Source organism: Labrus mixtus, chromosome 18 (assembly GCF_963584025.1).
Source record: "Labrus mixtus chromosome 18, fLabMix1.1, whole genome shotgun sequence".
NCBI classification, from domain to species: domain Eukaryota; kingdom Metazoa; phylum Chordata; class Actinopteri; order Labriformes; family Labridae; genus Labrus; species Labrus mixtus.
In genome coordinates this window covers 21206752-21223788 of record NC_083629.1, presented here as the reverse complement: position 1 = coordinate 21223788, position 17037 = coordinate 21206752, and the positions used below count along the sequence as shown (strand labels likewise).

At 39.9% G+C, this 17037-nt stretch overlaps 2 protein-coding genes across 2 annotated transcripts; one reads left to right on the top strand and one right to left on the bottom strand.

The window, feature by feature from the left end:
- The first annotated feature begins 311 nt into the window (after positions 1 to 311).
- d2hgdh (D-2-hydroxyglutarate dehydrogenase) lies at positions 312 to 7693 on the top strand. The gene is made up of 10 exons (XM_061063405.1): positions 312 to 459; positions 2287 to 2665; positions 2756 to 2813; positions 2900 to 3039; positions 3125 to 3318; positions 3411 to 3579; positions 3717 to 3860; positions 4903 to 5045; positions 5535 to 5700; positions 5808 to 7693. The coding sequence occupies exons 2-10, from the start codon at positions 2332 to 2334 to the stop codon at positions 6068 to 6070; spliced, it is 1611 nt and encodes a 536-aa protein (XP_060919388.1). The 5' UTR covers positions 312 to 459; positions 2287 to 2331; the 3' UTR covers positions 6071 to 7693.
- acvr1l (activin A receptor, type 1 like) lies at positions 7558 to 16012 on the bottom strand. Its single transcript, XM_061063406.1, has 10 exons — positions 15850 to 16012; positions 14116 to 14199; positions 12826 to 13077; positions 12485 to 12696; positions 12164 to 12263; positions 11093 to 11239; positions 10704 to 10979; positions 10239 to 10436; positions 9941 to 10071; positions 7558 to 8966 (listed from the first exon to the last, which is right to left on the bottom strand). Exons 2-10 carry the CDS (start codon positions 14186 to 14188, stop codon positions 8835 to 8837), a joined length of 1521 nt encoding a protein of 506 aa, XP_060919389.1. The 5' UTR covers positions 14189 to 14199; positions 15850 to 16012; the 3' UTR covers positions 7558 to 8834.
- Positions 16013 to 17037: the final 1025 nt, after the last annotated feature.

Below are 17037 nucleotides of genomic sequence, written 5' to 3'. Positions count from 1 at the left end.
TTACATGCATTGCATTTTGTTTTTTTCTGATATTTATACGTTTTAAGAAGGTAAAAACGAACAAACAATCTCTATGATTAGTCAGAACAATACAGTTTTACAACAAGTGACGCTGAGATTACACTTTTTTTCGTTATAATTTAGTTAAAAGTAAGTAATGATTTATTTTCTACACCGCGCTCCACTTTCCACGGTCCTCATTGGTCACCGGTGAAAACCTCGCGTCTATTGGTTCAATCTGAGAGAAGGCTTCTGATTGGTCCATTCCCCACGTCAATGACGCTACATCCCGTCTATTCACCTTTCAGCTTCCTGTACTTGTTACATGCTAGTTGTTGTAAACACTGAGGGTGAAGTAACTTTACTGGCCTTGAACTTTGTGACAGATTTCTCACTGATATCTGACAAGAATTAAGAAAAAGGGACCGAAAGATGCTTGCTGTTAAATGAACGATTCCGGTGAGTTAATAAAAGATACGGCTCGCTTTGTTTTAGTGAACTATGCTAAGATAGCTTTCTGAAATGACATCTTTATTATAAAGCAAATTAATTCTCTTTTCTGAAGTCAGCCATTTTATGATATTTGTTGAACTCGTTGAACGAGAAGGAGTGTCAGTTTGCAAATAATTAGTTTGGTTAAATACACAAAGGTAAAACAATGCAATATACAATAAGAGAACATATTATATTATATTCAGTCAGAAGGAGAGATACTGCAGGTCCTTCCTGCTGCAGTCAGACTGTTTAACCAAGCCTGCTCCCAGTAGATCACAAAACACACACACAACTGGACAATTCACTCTGACTTTGTGCAATAATAATGTTATATTAATGTTATATTATGTTTATCAAACCACTGTGCAATAACATGTTACACTTTTTAATGTGCACTGTGCATGTCTGTGTTACACTGAATATTACGGACTACACTTTTGTCAATAGCTGATCTATTTTTTAGTATCTATTTTTTAAATCTATTTTTTAGTATCTATTTTTTAAATCTATTTTTTAGTATCTATTTTGTAAATCTATTTTTTAGTATCTATTTTTTAGTATCTATTTTTTAAATCATTTTTTTTGTATCTATTTTTTAGTATCTATTTTTTAAATCTATTTTGTTGTATTTATTTTTTAGTATTTATTTTTTAAATCTATTTTTTAGTATCTATTTTTTAAATCTATTTTTTAGTATCTATTTTTTAGTATCTATTTTTTAAATCTATTTTTTTGTATTTGTTTTTTAGTATCTATTTTTTAAATCTATTTTTTAGTGTCTATTTCTTTTGTACATTCTTAATTTTTCTTTTTTATTTAAATTGTACTTTGTTCACTTTTTGTCTGCAATCTTTGCTCTTTGCTGCTGTAACACTGTAAATTTCCCCGTTGTGGGATAAATAAAGGATTATCTTATCTTATCTTATTCAGTATCGAGACATTAAGACAGATCACATAAAAACTGTTTCCACTGCATAATAATGAGAGGAAAAAGTTAGTGCTAAGACTTTTTACAAAGGTCAAATCAAGCATTAAGATTAAGATCCTATGTATCTTAAAAAAGTTTTTTTACTTTGAAACATTTACCACACATGACGAAACCATATGGACAGTATGCACAGTAATTGTTTAATCTCAATTATCTTGTTTTCATGATCATGGGAAGCCAAAATCGTGATTGAAATTGACACTTCATTAATTGCCCAGCGCTGCCTAGTTATACTGACAGATTTATAGTTATTATGGATTATATGTAAACTGTCTGGAAGTGAAAAACTAAGATGAAGTCGATTTATCTATTTAGTTTTGTTTGGATTGGTGTATTGCACCTTGTGTTGCGGGGGCTGTGTTGGTATTGGTTGTATCTAACCTCTTGGAGTGTTGTTATTTCGGGGATGTTTCATGTTTTTTTTAAGATTTATTTTTGGGCATTTTTGCCTTTATTTGAGAAATAGGACAGTGGATAGAGTCGGAAATCAGGGAGAAAGAGATCAGGGAATGACACAGGTCGGATTTGAACCCGGGTTAATGGTGCTGTTGTGATGTCGGCAAAATGACATGCTGGATCATTTGATTGATTCTCAGCTAATGTGTCAGAGTAATTCCATGTAGGCTGGGTCTTGTAAATGACTTGACTCGAAAATAAAATATTCATTCATCTGATAGAGACATGTAGTTAAGTATTAATTTAACCAGCTGTTCAATACTCCTTACCCTAACCACATGTCACACGTGTAAAATCAGGATGTCGGTTTCCTGAGATGTATTTTTCATTCCTCGTCTTTCTTGCAGTTTGTTCTGCCTCTACAATATACGATATCTCCAGTGATAGCGACGATGTTCCAACGGGCCCTCAGGCTGAGTAAGGCTCTCAGACGTCTAAACCTCCACACCGCCGTCTCATCTTCAGCAACAATCAAACACCCACCTGTTGGCTTCAACGGACAGTTTCTTCCCACCACCTCATGGCTGTCAGGAGCGTGCTGTCGAAAGCTGCATGCTGGGACAGACGGGCCCAAACCCTCCCCCGCCGCGGCCCCTGACAGACTTCCCTTCTCCAGAATTACTTCAGAAGATTTGGCCTTCTTCAGAGAGATCCTACCAGGCAGAGCCATCACCGACCCGGACCTGCTTGAGTCCAGCAATGTGGATTGGATGAAGACAGTGAGAGGTGATGGCTAGAAAATAAATTCATCTTATTCCATTTAAAGAAACAATTTATTTTCAACGGGTAATGTCTTTCATTCTTCATGTTGTGTAGGTTCCGGTGAATTGCTGCTGCGACCTCAAACAACAGAGGAAGTTTCTCAGATTTTAAGGTAAAGATATATTAGTGAGTGGGAAAAAAATATGCAGATGAGGGATTTATTGGATTGTTAAAGATGCTGCATTTCCTCTCATGTAGGTACTGTAACAGTCATAATCTGGCAGTGAACCCTCAGGGGGGAAACACTGGGCTGGTTGGGGGCAGCGTGCCAGTTTATGATGAGATCATCCTCTCCACCGCTCTTATGAACAAGATCCTGACCTTTGATGGCCTCTCGGGTACGTCTTAAACCAATGAGGTTTTACCCCAAATAAGGGTTTTCGTACACTTCAGTTTTAGAGGTTGTTTGTTGTCAATCTGCAGGCATTCTGACGTGTCAGGCTGGCTGTGTCCTGGAGAACTTGTCCCTCTACCTGGACGACAGAGAGTTCATCATGCCTCTGGATCTCGGAGCGAAAGGTAGTTGCCACATCGGGGGAAATGTGGCGACCAATGCAGGAGGACTCCGGCTGCTGCGGTACGGCTCCTTACACGGGACTGTGCTGGGTCTGGAAGTGGTGAGTCGAGTGAAGAGTTCTAAGTATCGAAATCCCTGACGAGTGATTGTAAGAGATCAAATAATGATGTTTACGTATCGTGGCATGTTCAGGTTTTGGCAGATGGGCGAGTGTTGGACTGCTTGGCCACATTGCGAAAAGACAACACAGGATATGACCTCAAACAGCTCTTCATAGGGTCAGAGGGAACTCTGGGGGTTATCACAGCTGTGTCCATTCTCTGTCCCCAGAAACCAAAGTCTGTGAACGTGGTTTTTCTGGGTACGATTTTCTCATTTCTTGCCCCTGTTACCACTTTACCACACGTTTATTGCAAACACAAGCTGACGTCGGTCAGTTAATCGTTTGTGTTTGTATACTAATGGATGTGTTATTTGATTCTTGTTGATTCTTCGCAGGCTGTGAGACATTTGAGCAGCTACTGAAGACATTTCAGCTCTGCAGAGGCATGCTGGGAGAAATTCTGTCAGCCTATGAATTTCTGGACAGTGAATGTATGAGGCTGCTAAATACGCACCTCAAACTACCCAATCCGATTTCTGGTAGGTACACACACACACACACACACACACACACACACACACACACACACACACACACACACACACACACACACACACACACACACACACACACACACACACACACACACACACACACACACACACACACACTCACAAACAAATAAAAGGCGTTTAAGTTTGCTGCTCCTTTAATTTGAGCTGAGACTTAACGAGCTGCTCTCATTGGATGATTTTAAGAGGATGTTAAAGGACTTGGAGGCGGACACATCTGGCTGTAAATGTTCTCCCTGATGTGTTTGTTGATGATCTTGAACAAACATTTATTTATTTTTTTATTTTTTTATTAGGTGCAATAAAGTGACAAACTGGTGGTATACAAATGAGGCACAAAAAAAACAAACAGACAAGGTCAGGACAACGACTCCAAAATACAGTAAAAAAATAAATAAAAATAAGACAAATAAAGACAGCAAAATAAGACATCAATAGACACATCATACTACGAACAGAAAAACTACAAAACTATATGAAATACCTAAGAAAGGATACAAAAAGTGAAAGAAGCGATAGAGAGAGAGAGAAGGGGAGGGAGAGAAGGTGCTTAGTAAAGGGAACTTGAGAGGTGGAAGAGAGTTGAAGAGTTGAGCAGTGGTATGTGTTTAATATGTTAATGTTAAACAATGTTGTGGTGTGAGAGGTGAGAGTTTGTGTAATGATTATGTTTTAGCGGAAGTTGACTGCAGCCGGCATTTTGGGGTTGGTTTGAGCGTTATTTGATTGGAGGGGAGGAGGCAAAGCTATTATTTTTCATTTATTTTATTTTCTTTGGCCGGGACTTGTCTGTTTTTAAATGTGTTTCTAACAAAAATGTCTAATTATGTTTTTATTTTTGTATGTATTTTTGTATGTGTGGCTGCTCGTTGTTTGTGTGAAACTCTGTAAATTGTGCTGCTTCCTGTCTTGGCGAGGACACTTAAAAAAATTAAGAGTTTCTTACCTGGTTGAATAAAGGTTAAATTAAATAATAAAAAAAAATGTAAATGTAAAAAATGCCTTGCAGATTGTCCGTTCTACGTGGTCATAGAAACGTCGGGATCTGATGCAACACATGACGGGGAGAAACTGCACAATTTCCTTGATGAGGCGATGACATCGTCGTTAGTCACTGATGGCACTGTGGCAACTGAAGACTCAAAAATAAAGGTGTCGTTGCTCACTAACCACAAATTTCACAAGACCAAATTGCGTAACAGGTGGAATTTTTCCCCCCCCCAACTTCTAGTACATCTTCTTCCTCTTTATTTTATGGACTCTGCATGTTCAAGAATTATTTGAAAGACGTCAGCGAGCCACACTGGTTGACATTTTTAGTCACTGCCACTTTCACAATCCTGCTGCTCAAACCTCTGCAGCACTAAACAGTGATTTAAAATAGTGCCTAACACACAATATTTAATCATGTTTGAGTAATGTCTAGTCTTCTTAATTCTAGACTATCCAGTTGTTAAGTGATGTAGGGATTTTTGACAATAACAATCATAAAGAGTATGACTTTTTGACCTAAGAGTTTTTTTTTTTCTTAGAGTGGATCTTAATTATTGCCTCTTTGTTGCTGCCGCCGTGTGTCGTTAAGTTTAAAACTCGGCTTTGGATGCGAATGATGACCATTGCAATCAATTTTCCTTTCCTCAGGCTTTGTGGTCGATGCGTGAGCGTGTCACCGAGGCGCTCACTCACGATGGCTTCGCTTACAAGTATGACATCTCGCTGCCGTTGGAGCGACTTTACCAGCTGGTGACGGACATGAGGGAGCACCTGGGGGACCGGGCCAAAAGTGTGGTGGGATACGGTCATGTGGGTAAGATCAGAAGATGGGAAGAAGTGAAAAGGGTCTGGATATTAGAGCGTATACTCCGATAAAAATCAGAAATAATTACCTTCATCTATTTCTATCGACACCCTTAGGAGATGGAAACCTCCACTTGAACGTCACTTCTCCCGCCAGAGACCCGGCTCTCCTCGCCGCCATCGAGCCCTTTGTGTACGAGTGGACGGCGAGCTGTCAGGGCAGCATCAGTGCAGAACATGGCCTGGGCCTGAAGAAGAGGAACTACATTTACTACAGCAAACCCAGCCAGGCTGTGGCTCTGATGAGTAACATTAAGACCATGCTGGACCCCAAAGGCATCCTCAACCCGTACAAGACTTTACCAGATAACGTGATGTGACCCTGAATGTCTCAGAGCTGTGGGGAAGGTGGTGAATTCTCCGCAGCTCAGGCAGGAGGTCAGTGGTTTTTGTGGTCACCCCGTGGTACGCTTTTATCACAATTTGGAGCAGAGCTGTAGGTTTTGCACAACAAATGTCATCCGTCCAGCAAGCCAAAACTCTGAGAGAATACATGTTTACTCACCATGTGTTCAACACTGTCAAATAAAACTTATCTTATCAACTACCTCAGCTGTTCACTGTAAGAGTAGCCTTAGTCTGAACCACTCCAAAGTCTATAAAATATCATGTTTATGTTTAGATTTTAAATTAAACTCTTGTAAGAAATGAAAGCCACAGAGAATACTTCTCAATAAAAAGGAAAGGAGTACAAGTGAATGAGTTGTTGACATTCTTCATGGCAGCCACTAGGGGGCAGAAAAGAAATAAGAAATTGAGTGCAGCAGTGTCAGGATTTACTGTATGTTATGTATGTTTTTGTGAGGTGTACAGTTTAGACCTGCTCCATCTGTAACTGCTCTATATACCTGTGGTTGTTTTATAAAATGCTTGATTTCTACCAGCAAATTGAATCTTTACTAAATATCATAAAAAAAATATAAGCCTGTTGTAAAACAAAAGTCAGTGTGAACAGTGAAATAGAAGAACGCTTCAAGGTAGAAAAACTGTCAGTGAACATATGAGCCCCTTACTGTTGTTTAAAGATTCACTGGAAACTGAAATTTTAACTTGTTAACAGAATTTCACTCATTATCTGGTTCATCAAGCTCATGCATCATGAACATGAGGTCTAACGCTGCATTCATGTGATGTCAGATACATCAGAAAAACGAGTTTTCAAGTTGAAAAATGCCAGCGAAAGTCGGACCAACAAGTCAGAAACTCGGGGAAGAATTAAGTGCCGACTTGATTTGTCATCAACGTGGGGGCAGAAGCTGTTTCATTAATGTTCAGATACTTTTTATGAATTCGTGTATTGCACATTTGCTCAAACATACCTTGTAACAGAGACATTCAGTGTTTGTAGAATCCACGATGTATGTTGTTGTTGTTATAACATAACGTGAACACACTGAAGTCAGAAGAACGACTTTCCAACTCAGAAACTCGGACCATCAAAAGGAGCACCTGAATGCAGCATAGTGTAAAAGTCCAGCGATAAATGTGACCTTAATGGAAGTTATAATGTTCTCCTTTTATTGAAACTTTTTCAGAGTTTTTAATGGAACTGAACATTTATCATATTTTAAAAGATGTACTCTGTTGTGATGTTAAAGGGGAGGGTCTAATGAATGAACTTAAACACCTTTCTGCTCACTTGTCAAATGAACACCCAAGAAGAATACACTTTTAAAAATGTAGGATTTATTTCAGGTCCATTGTTTTAAACTGCATCAGACTGAACTAGGTGACCGTAGACTTCTGCAGCTGAAAGCACATATTTCCTAAACTCTTAACACAGGCTGACTAATCGTAAGGCAAAGAGTCAAGTACATGTTTTTATTACATATAAAAAAAGACAGATACATTTTCCTTCCAAAATAAAACCCAGCATTTGGGAACAAACTCATTAGTAGGCGACTTTGATTGTTGAATCTTGAATAAAAGACGGATGATGGGAGTGTTTGTTTTGTTTGTTATTCAGGCAGCTTGTACAGAGTGGCATTATGGGAGACGAGAGACGTTAAATGGGAGGCCTCACTCGCTTTAGAAAACGTGTCTAAAAAAAAATAAAAAAAAAAATGTCCGCTCTGCCACAAACAAGCCTCCCTCAACTCCTCCCTGCCTGCGCAGAAGACTTAATTCAAACGAGCCACAGTGACGGTATGAAGTGTGGCAGGCAGAGAGGATCAGTCCATTTCATACTCATTCTTATTATAAGATACAGACTAACCTTTAGTGGCAGGTTTCGCATATTTTCTTCCTATTAAATTTGCTGCTTTCCACATCCAAGCATTTCCTACTAGCGCCAACAAAGACAAACAGGGGAACAGAAAGTCCAGTACAGTAAATGCCTACATATCGTTATACAGTCGGGGGGGGGGGTCACGCGTCATCGCACACATCAGTCTTGCACATCCTCAGTAGTGTGGTAGCATTGGATTTAATACATAAATATTATTTAAAAGTGTTAAAAACAGCTTTGATTCTTTTGGCTCTTTTCCTTTTGGAAGTGAACGTTTGAGTGTGGTTTAACTCGTGTTGAGTGTTTAGTTAAAGAGTCGGCGTGGTCAGATAAAGTTCAATGATTAAAAACATGTTTGATTGTCTTTGAGAATGAAAGCTGCAGCCTCGATGCTGCAAACATCGGCTGGGGATCAGTAACTGATCTGTGATAATATGTAGTGTTGTGTGTGTGTGTGTGTGTGTGTGTGTGTGTGTGTGAGAGCAGTCAACAGTGGGCGTTAAAGCATTAGGATGGAGCACTACAATATGCCATCCGTGGTTGTTCACACTTAGTAACAGTCTACAGTTCTGGTCAGTGCGAGCACATCGGGTTTGAGTCCTGTAGCAAAGGCTGGCATATTCAGACGACAACAGATCCAAAAACGTCTGCGTTTGGTTTGAAGTCAGAGAGGACGAAGGACGTCGGTGGAAGACGACCACAGGAAACACGAGGGAGCAAAGACGATGAGGCTGGATGATACCTTAAACTCTCTCCTCTGTCCGTTCCCTTTATCGACCTTGTTAAACTTAAAAAAAAAAAAGGAAGCCATTACTAAGCTGATCTCTGACTTCAGGCTGCTGCCTCTGAGGCTCCTCTCACGACTCCTTTCCTTTCTCCAGAGAGCTGTGGATCTTGTCCAGGGTTTTCTTGATGCGTAGTGCTGTAAGCCTGGCAGACGGGTTCTGGTACCAACACTCCTTCATCAGTTTCACCAGAGCCGAGAGAGTCTGAGAGAGAAAGGAGAGACGCATGATGTGTCAATTACTGTCAAGTTTCTGAATGCGCTAAGGCATTCTGGGTAATAACAACGCACGTGCTATCACCACTGTATTCTCGCTCGCCGTGTTAAGCATTTCAAGGTCCCAGCTGTAAATATCCAGGAGGCGAACATCACACCAGGCTCAAAGAGTAAAAGTGGTCATAATGTCATGATGCCTTCACCATCCATTATCTTATCTTTACCGCTTTCTCCCGTTCGGGGTCACGGGGGGCTGGTGCCGAAACCAGCTGTCATTGAGCGAGAGGCGGGGTACACCCTGGACTGTCCAATCACAGGGCTGCGACAGACAACCAGCCACACTCACACTCACTCACACAGCTACGGGCAATTTAGAGTCACCAACAAACATAACGAGCCCGGAGGAGCCGGAGAGAACATGCAAACGCCACAGAGAAAGGCCCTGACACGACAGGGATTCCAACCAGGAACCTCCTCGCTGTGAGGAGGCAGCAGCGCTAACCACTGCGCCATCGTGCATCCCTCCTTAAGTTCACATTACATGCAATTTAGCCAAGATAGAATAGACAGATATTTCTGAAATGCTACTTCCTTGCTTGTCTAGATAAGAGTCCGTTTGCGTTTGGAAAAAAAAAATTCAGAATGACGTTTTGTGTGTAAGAGTCTTGTAACATTTCAACTACCATATTTTTCCTTTAAATTTTGCAGGTAGAAACATTTTTTTTTTTTCATTCTTGCCAGTCACAGTAAGATTTATCTGGAGACGTATTGTCCCCAAAGCTTAATTACCGCTTTTTTGTCAAACAGTCTGACATTAAAACAGGCGCCCACTCTATCTATCTATCTGTCATTTATCACTACTAAGTCCTTAAACATACAAAAAGTTTGTTGGTGTCCAAGTCAATGTTTAAAACCATTTTTGTTTGAACTAGATTAAACTCTGAGTGTAAAACAAATACTCACAGGATCAGAGAACCATCGATTGGGAATGAAAGGCCTCTGCTGCTCCACACACACGACTTTCCTCATGTCCTCAAAGCTCGGATCGTTTGGCACCTGATCGTAAAACGGAGGCTTGTACTCCTCAACAATACCTGAAAGTGAAACAAGAAATGAACACAAACAACCGGAACAAGAGGATACACTTTTGTTGAAATAAGGTCTCTCTTCTAACAACATGACCCCAAAGTCTATTTGAACCACAGACCTGTTGTTCATCAAGTCACGGCCTTTAAAAATACACCAGATGAATGAAGCTCACCGTTGCTGTAGGTGCGTCTTGCTATCTCCCAAAGCACCAGCCCAAAGGCCCAGATGTCCACCCGCTTGTATGCATCGAAGCAGTCTATCTGAATGGTCTCGTCCAGCACTTCTGGCGCCATGTAACGCTTGGTGCCAACCTTTGGATTGTTGCCCACGTCCAGCTGGTTGTCTGCCTGCGAGTGGGTCACAGCCAGCCCTGCAACATGTCAAGGGAAATTTAATATATCAGTAGAAATAAAAAAAAAAAGATAACAGAGCACTTTAGGACATAAACACCTGAATAAAAAAGCAGGTAGTGCATGAACAGAAAATACCAATAAAACAAGACTGCAAAAAAATGAAAATATACAAAATCAGCTTATAAAACATTTATATAAAATTCTCTGATCCTTCAAAGATTTTTATTTGGTGTCATCTTTGTTTAAGTCTACCATCTAGCAATCAGAAGAAGTGGATGACTGACCCAGGTCTGCGATGCAGCAGCGCAGCTCCTTTGTGACCAGGATGTTTTTGCTCTTCAGGTCCCGGTGTGCGATGGCCGGTTTTCCCTCTGTGCCGAAGATCTCCGTGTGCAGATGCACCAGGCCGCACGCTATCGACGCGGCCATCGCCAAGCCCTCCGACGTCTCCACGGCAACCCGCTGCAGGTAGTCATAGAGAGAACCGTTCTCGTGGTAATGGGTAATGAGCCACAGCTGGGTGCTGGAGTTGCGAGAAGTCATGTCGGACGCCATGAAGCCTGAGGGGAGGAGAGACGGAGGATAACATGTCAGGATCACAGTTATGTTCATGGTTAAACAAACGATGAAGACGTTAGAACGGTAGATATGTCAGTTTGAAATTTATACTCACCGAGTATGTTTTCATGTCTTAGCAGCACTGTGTTGTAGATCTCCGTTTCCCTAAACCAGGATTTCTCATCTCGTGAGGAGAAGATTTTTACAGCCACGTTCTCCCCCTGCCACTGCCCCCTCCACACCTCTCCATACCTCCCCTTACCTGAAAAAAGGTCGGACACAATTCAACAGGAAGAAAGAGAAAGGAAGAAACAGACATAAGTCCCATGTTTTAAAATTTGAAAACTTCTTCCTGTTGTTTTTTTTTTTTTTTTTAGGTTATTTCATGGCTACAATCCCTGAAACTAAACGATCTCTTGAGTTTGATTCCCATCTGACATGGATCAGATGTTTCCAGAAAAATGAGGCACAGAGCCACATGTTTCCATTTCTGAACTGGTGGAAGAAACTGTACAGTGTGGTGTCCCAAGGCTTCTGACCTACATACTTCTATTTCAACCCTCAAGAGTGTCAAGAGTTGTCATGACGATGAGGAAACCTGACATCAGTAACTTGAAACAAGTGTTGCAAATTGTTTTCTTCTATTTTCTTCAAAGAACGGAGAGATAAAGCCACACACGACGCGTTTTGACAGTTGATTTTAAGAAGTCAAAATGATCTGACTTCCTGTCGCCCTCACATCACCTTTGTGACATCACTGGACACAGCTTTGTATCCTCACGACGGAGTGCTTTCTCCTCAACTACAATAACCTTTAACAAAGTCCCTTCTAAAGACAGATTTTTATATTTTAGCATTTGAGTCCTCTGGTCCCGAATAGATGGTTCTTTCAGATTCCAGTTATTGCTTTCATTATCTCTCCTATTTATTCTATCGTATTTTATTTTGTGTTTTATTGTATATGTTGTAATCCCCTGTAAACTCTTTCTTTGATGCATTGTACAGCACTTTGGTCAGCTGCTGCTGTTTTTAAATGTGCTTTATAAATAAATGTGACTTGACTTTACTGTAGCTCCCTTGTTAGAATTATTTACTTATATTTTATGTTATAACTATAATGAAACGAGTCAGACACATGAGTCCAGTGTGCACATGCCCTGTGTGGATGGTAGCGTGTTGTACCTACCTACACACTCCATCAGACTGATCTGTCGGGCCACAGTTCTCTGCACAAGGAAGGGAAGACCTGAACCGCTGCCTGATGTACATGAGTGGTCCAACAGGTCCTAAAGACAGACACAGATATCAGATGAGCTGCTTGTGCCAGAATCTTTAATGGAGATGATGTAAACACATAATGCTAGCTTGAACAAAGCTACTGGAAACAAATATCAGCATTCACTGACTACTAGTGCAGATAAAAACACTGTTGAAGTTGGGATGATATCTCTGTTTACTCTGCTGGGAGTCTGGATTTGTTTCTTGTTTCTAACCTCTTTATTCTTACCGCTAAAGTGCTGTCTCCCACGTTGGAGCTTATGAGGCCGTCTACGGCTCCCTGCTCTGTATCGAACTCCTGCAGCCTCTGCAGGCGGCCGTGGTGAAGCCTCCTGCAGGCCAAAACGGACACCACAGACAGCAAACCAAGAACCACCACCGGACCCAGCACGAAGAGGGCTAAGGTTTCCACACGATACCGAACTGGCTCTCCTTCTGGGACTGTGAGCAAGGACAGTAGACAAAACAAGCACGCAGTGAAGAAAATGGAAAATCTATTCTTTTGTCTGATGACATGATTATTCTTTTTGACAATTCACTTCCTTGCATAAGTTATCATTTAATAGTCACCTGTGAGAAGGTGAGACATCAGTGAGCTGCTGCTCGTGTTGCTGTTGCATATGTCTTTGTAACAGCAGAGGATGGCTTGGTGGAAGGACGGTGCGGTGGAGCAATGCAAACGGATTTTCTCCGGCCCCTCCAGGCAGCCGCGCTCGAACTCCACCCCGCCGCTCGTGACTTTGACGGAGGAGAAGCAGCTCGAGCCGTGGCACTGGGTGTCCTGGCATTTAGGGGTGTCACACAGACACAGTAAATGTCCACCTGCGGGGAAAAAAAAAAGATGACTGGAGGAGTTCAACATACACACGATCATTTACTAAAGGCAGCAGGCCGATGGAATGGATTCTGTTTCACCAACTTTCTCCCCAGATGACATCAGAAGACATGGGCTTTGTTTTCATTGTAGAGTTTTTTATACAGTGAAGATTTGTTTGAATCATTGATATCATCACTTAAAATCAAACACACAGCATCCCCAAGCCAAAACGAGCACTGCAGTTACCTTGTTTAACACTATCTGATTAATTCATTTGATCCATATTGTCTATTCAATGGCACCGCCTGTTGACATTAAAAAGATCTGCTGTTGGGTGTTAGCTATACGGATCACATTTAAAAACAGGCATTAGTTTTGATGTTTTAAATCTGCCTAATGACGCCACTTCTGCGAGGTGGAGTAAAGATAAAGGGGGGTCCATTAACATGTTTTACTTGTCTGATAGATAGATAGATAGATAGATAGAGAGATTCTTTATTGATCCCGAGGGAAATTCAAAGCATCCAGTAGCAGGTTACAAAGACGTACATGACATGAAACATTTGTTACAAATTAAACCGCAAAACCGACGCGCCCCCCCTTCCCATACATATATATTAACCTGAAAAAAAGATTTAAAGAATCCCCCAAGATGAATCAAACTTAAACTGTGCAATTAGAAATAGACTTATACAAGAAATGTACATAACCCGTGCAGGGATAAAAAATAGATGTGCAAATAGATGTGATGGCTTAATCAAAAGCAAAATGCATTTAAGGTACAATGCAGGACAGATTACATCAAATGGAAACCTTTGAGAATAACAGTTCAAACACACACAAGGGTTGCAGATTCATAAAAAGCATGATAACAAAGACTGATAACTGCTCCCCTTATTAACAAGTTTCTTATTAATATTAACAGCTGCTAGCCATATGTGCTGCTCGTGGTGATGTTAGTGACCCACGAGGGGATCACAGAACAGAAGAGGTGAGCCATCACAGTCTGAAAACATGAAAGTGGAAGACAGTGAGCACAGTACCTGAGCCCTCCGCGTATGTCTGCAGGGTCTGCAGCAGGAGCAGCAGGAGGACGTGGACGCTGCATCTATCCATGTTTCAGTGCACTGACAGAGGAGAGGAGGAGGGAGGGGAGACATCAAATGAGAACACACGCTTGCAAACAGGATAATTATATTTACCTTCTCAGTGTTTTTACCAGGAGCCTGCGAGGGCTTTAGTCAGATGGGGAGTTCAAAGACTTCTCTGTTTATCTTGTATCTATTAACGAGTAAACCAAGGCCACTTCAAAAGACCTACACTTTGATTAAACATCAAGTTAAAAGAGTAAACAGTCAGGGCCAAAAAGTATTACTTATTCACAGCTGCCCTGAAGTGCATCACCATACGCTGGTTGAAACCAGACCCTCCCACTTACAATATATGGATCCAGAAAGTTTGAGACATTTACCAAATGGAGCAAATTACATACCAATTAAGACTCCAAAAAAGAAACGTTCACAACAAGATGGAGACCTGTACTGGCTTTACTAACGCGATAGAGAGTGATGAAATTGTGTAATTCGATTTGTTTAGTTGATTTATTTGTCTCTTAAGAGGTGAGGTCCCTTGTATAAGCCTGTTGGCTTCTTGACCTCTCCTGACACACCTTTTATGTTTTTGTTAATCCTATTTTGATGTATTCTTATATGTGTGCTAATAAATCAAATTAAAAAAATAAAAATAAAAAAATGTTTAATTTGGGCGCAGACCAAGATCATGCACCATTTTTCCCTTTGGGTTGACTTCACACGTGATTTCTTTGAGTGGATTAGAATTTATTTCTTTATGATTACAACTTTTATTTATGATTTTTCATTTCTCCTCTACTTTTATGAACACTTATTTATGTACTTGTGTATTATTGTGTATATGTATATTCTTTGGAGTGGACATTTTGATTTGTATTTTTACTTTTGTAATCTATTTCTGCTGGCTTAATATCAGAATGTAACTATACAGCTGGAAAAAGGAGAAGAAAAAAAGGAAATATTTTTTATATTGTACTGTTGTTGATGAGAAAAATGAATAAAAACAAAAAAATAAAATAATTTTAGTAAAAGTAAAAAAAAAAAAAAGAGTAAACAGTCAGAAAATAATCATTAAATTATTCTGCATTGGTTTACAACAATCTGAGCTACTAATAATAATTTTTAAAAGGTATGATTTTTCATTTCTCCTCTACTTTTATGAACACTTATTTATGTACTTGTTTGTTTATGTATGTTTAAGTTAAAAAAAAAGAAATATTTTTTTATATTGTACTGTTGTTGATGAGAAAAATGAATAAAAACTAAGTAAAAAAAAAAGAAGAAAATAATCATTAAATTATTCTGCATTTGTTTACAACAATCTGAGCTCCTAATAATAATTTTAAAAAGGTGTGAGCTGTTTGTTTGGAGGTAAACATCAAGTGCAGCATTAACAACAACTAATAACGTAGATTGCATTAGAGAGCTAACACTACCCATTACAATGTCATAGCCTATATTTAAGTAAAAGCTATCGGTAAAGCTTGTTCTTTACCTCACAGACTGCAGGACTGTGTGTTTGCTGTGGCTGCTAACAGGCCGTGAACAAGCGGGTTTTATTGCCCGGCCACAGGCGACTCGGAGGCGCCAGTCAGGCAGACGGCCGCCCCGATGCTAAGCTAGCTGCACAACAACAAAGCAGAGGCGAAGACTGTCAAAACAGAGCGATAAAACACCTTCACCTACCTGGCACACACCGAGTAAAGCCTCTAACTCATTCTGTGACGCTGACGTTTTCCCCGTTTAGGTTAAAAGATGTCTCAAAAACGTGTTTTTTGCGATGTAAAAACGACCACAGCCCAGCCCACCCACTGGCTGTCTTCCACCTTCCAGCCAGACGTGACGTCATCAAAACATTACCACCGAGGTGCATTGTGGGGCGGAGGAGTCCTCCAGCAGGTTGTAGTCTTAATATTTACACTAGACTTAGACTTTCTTTACTGTCATTCAAACTTGTACTTTACAGTGCAGATAAGAACGACATTTCGTTGCATTTGGCTCGTTGCAGTGCAGGATAAAAAACAGCAGCAAGTATTTACATAGAAAAATAAGGTGCAGATATAAATAGATATAAAAAGAAAAGCTGTAGTCTATGATTGTAATCTTTATGACAAGCGGATCCAACATTTTAAAAACGAGATTAGGTATTCATCACAGAGATCTGTACACACATGACATCCTTACTAACCAGAATGAACATTTGGGATATTTTCAACAGAATTGTTCCTCATTTCAAAAATATCTTCAACACAATTGGTACATGTGATAAATTCAGTTTTCATCTAAAATCAAACATTCAGATCCAGATATCCACAGTGTAATGTTGAATATCCTAATTTAAAGTCACAACTGGTTACTATTAGATTGTAGATATTTAAAATTGGGAGTTTTTCCAAGAGTGAACTCAATAACAGATATCTTTTATATTCATTGTGGATAGAAAGAATGACGGATATCTGAAATTGAAATCCGAACACACAGAATGACAAAGGGAAGGTAATTTATCCTAGGAGAAATTACAAGTGTGGATTGTAAGAATGTTTTTGTGAATATCACAATTGCAATTCATACTAGTGAAAATATAGTTTTGAAAAGGAGAAATGTTATAGTGGATATCTAAAAAATATTATAAGTGATAGGAGGATGTTTGCTTTAAAAGCCATAATAGTCCCATTAAATTAACTTTTAGGTAAACTAATATGCATTTCAGAGACACACATAATGACTAAACTTAAAAACACTACATGTGTGAGGGTGTTTTATCATCCTTTGCAGAACATAAACAGTATGTGTTATCTCTTTAATAAGCAGGGAAATGTAAATGTAGGTAAATGTGAACATGGGAAATTGCTTCTAAGTGTCTAACATATTTGC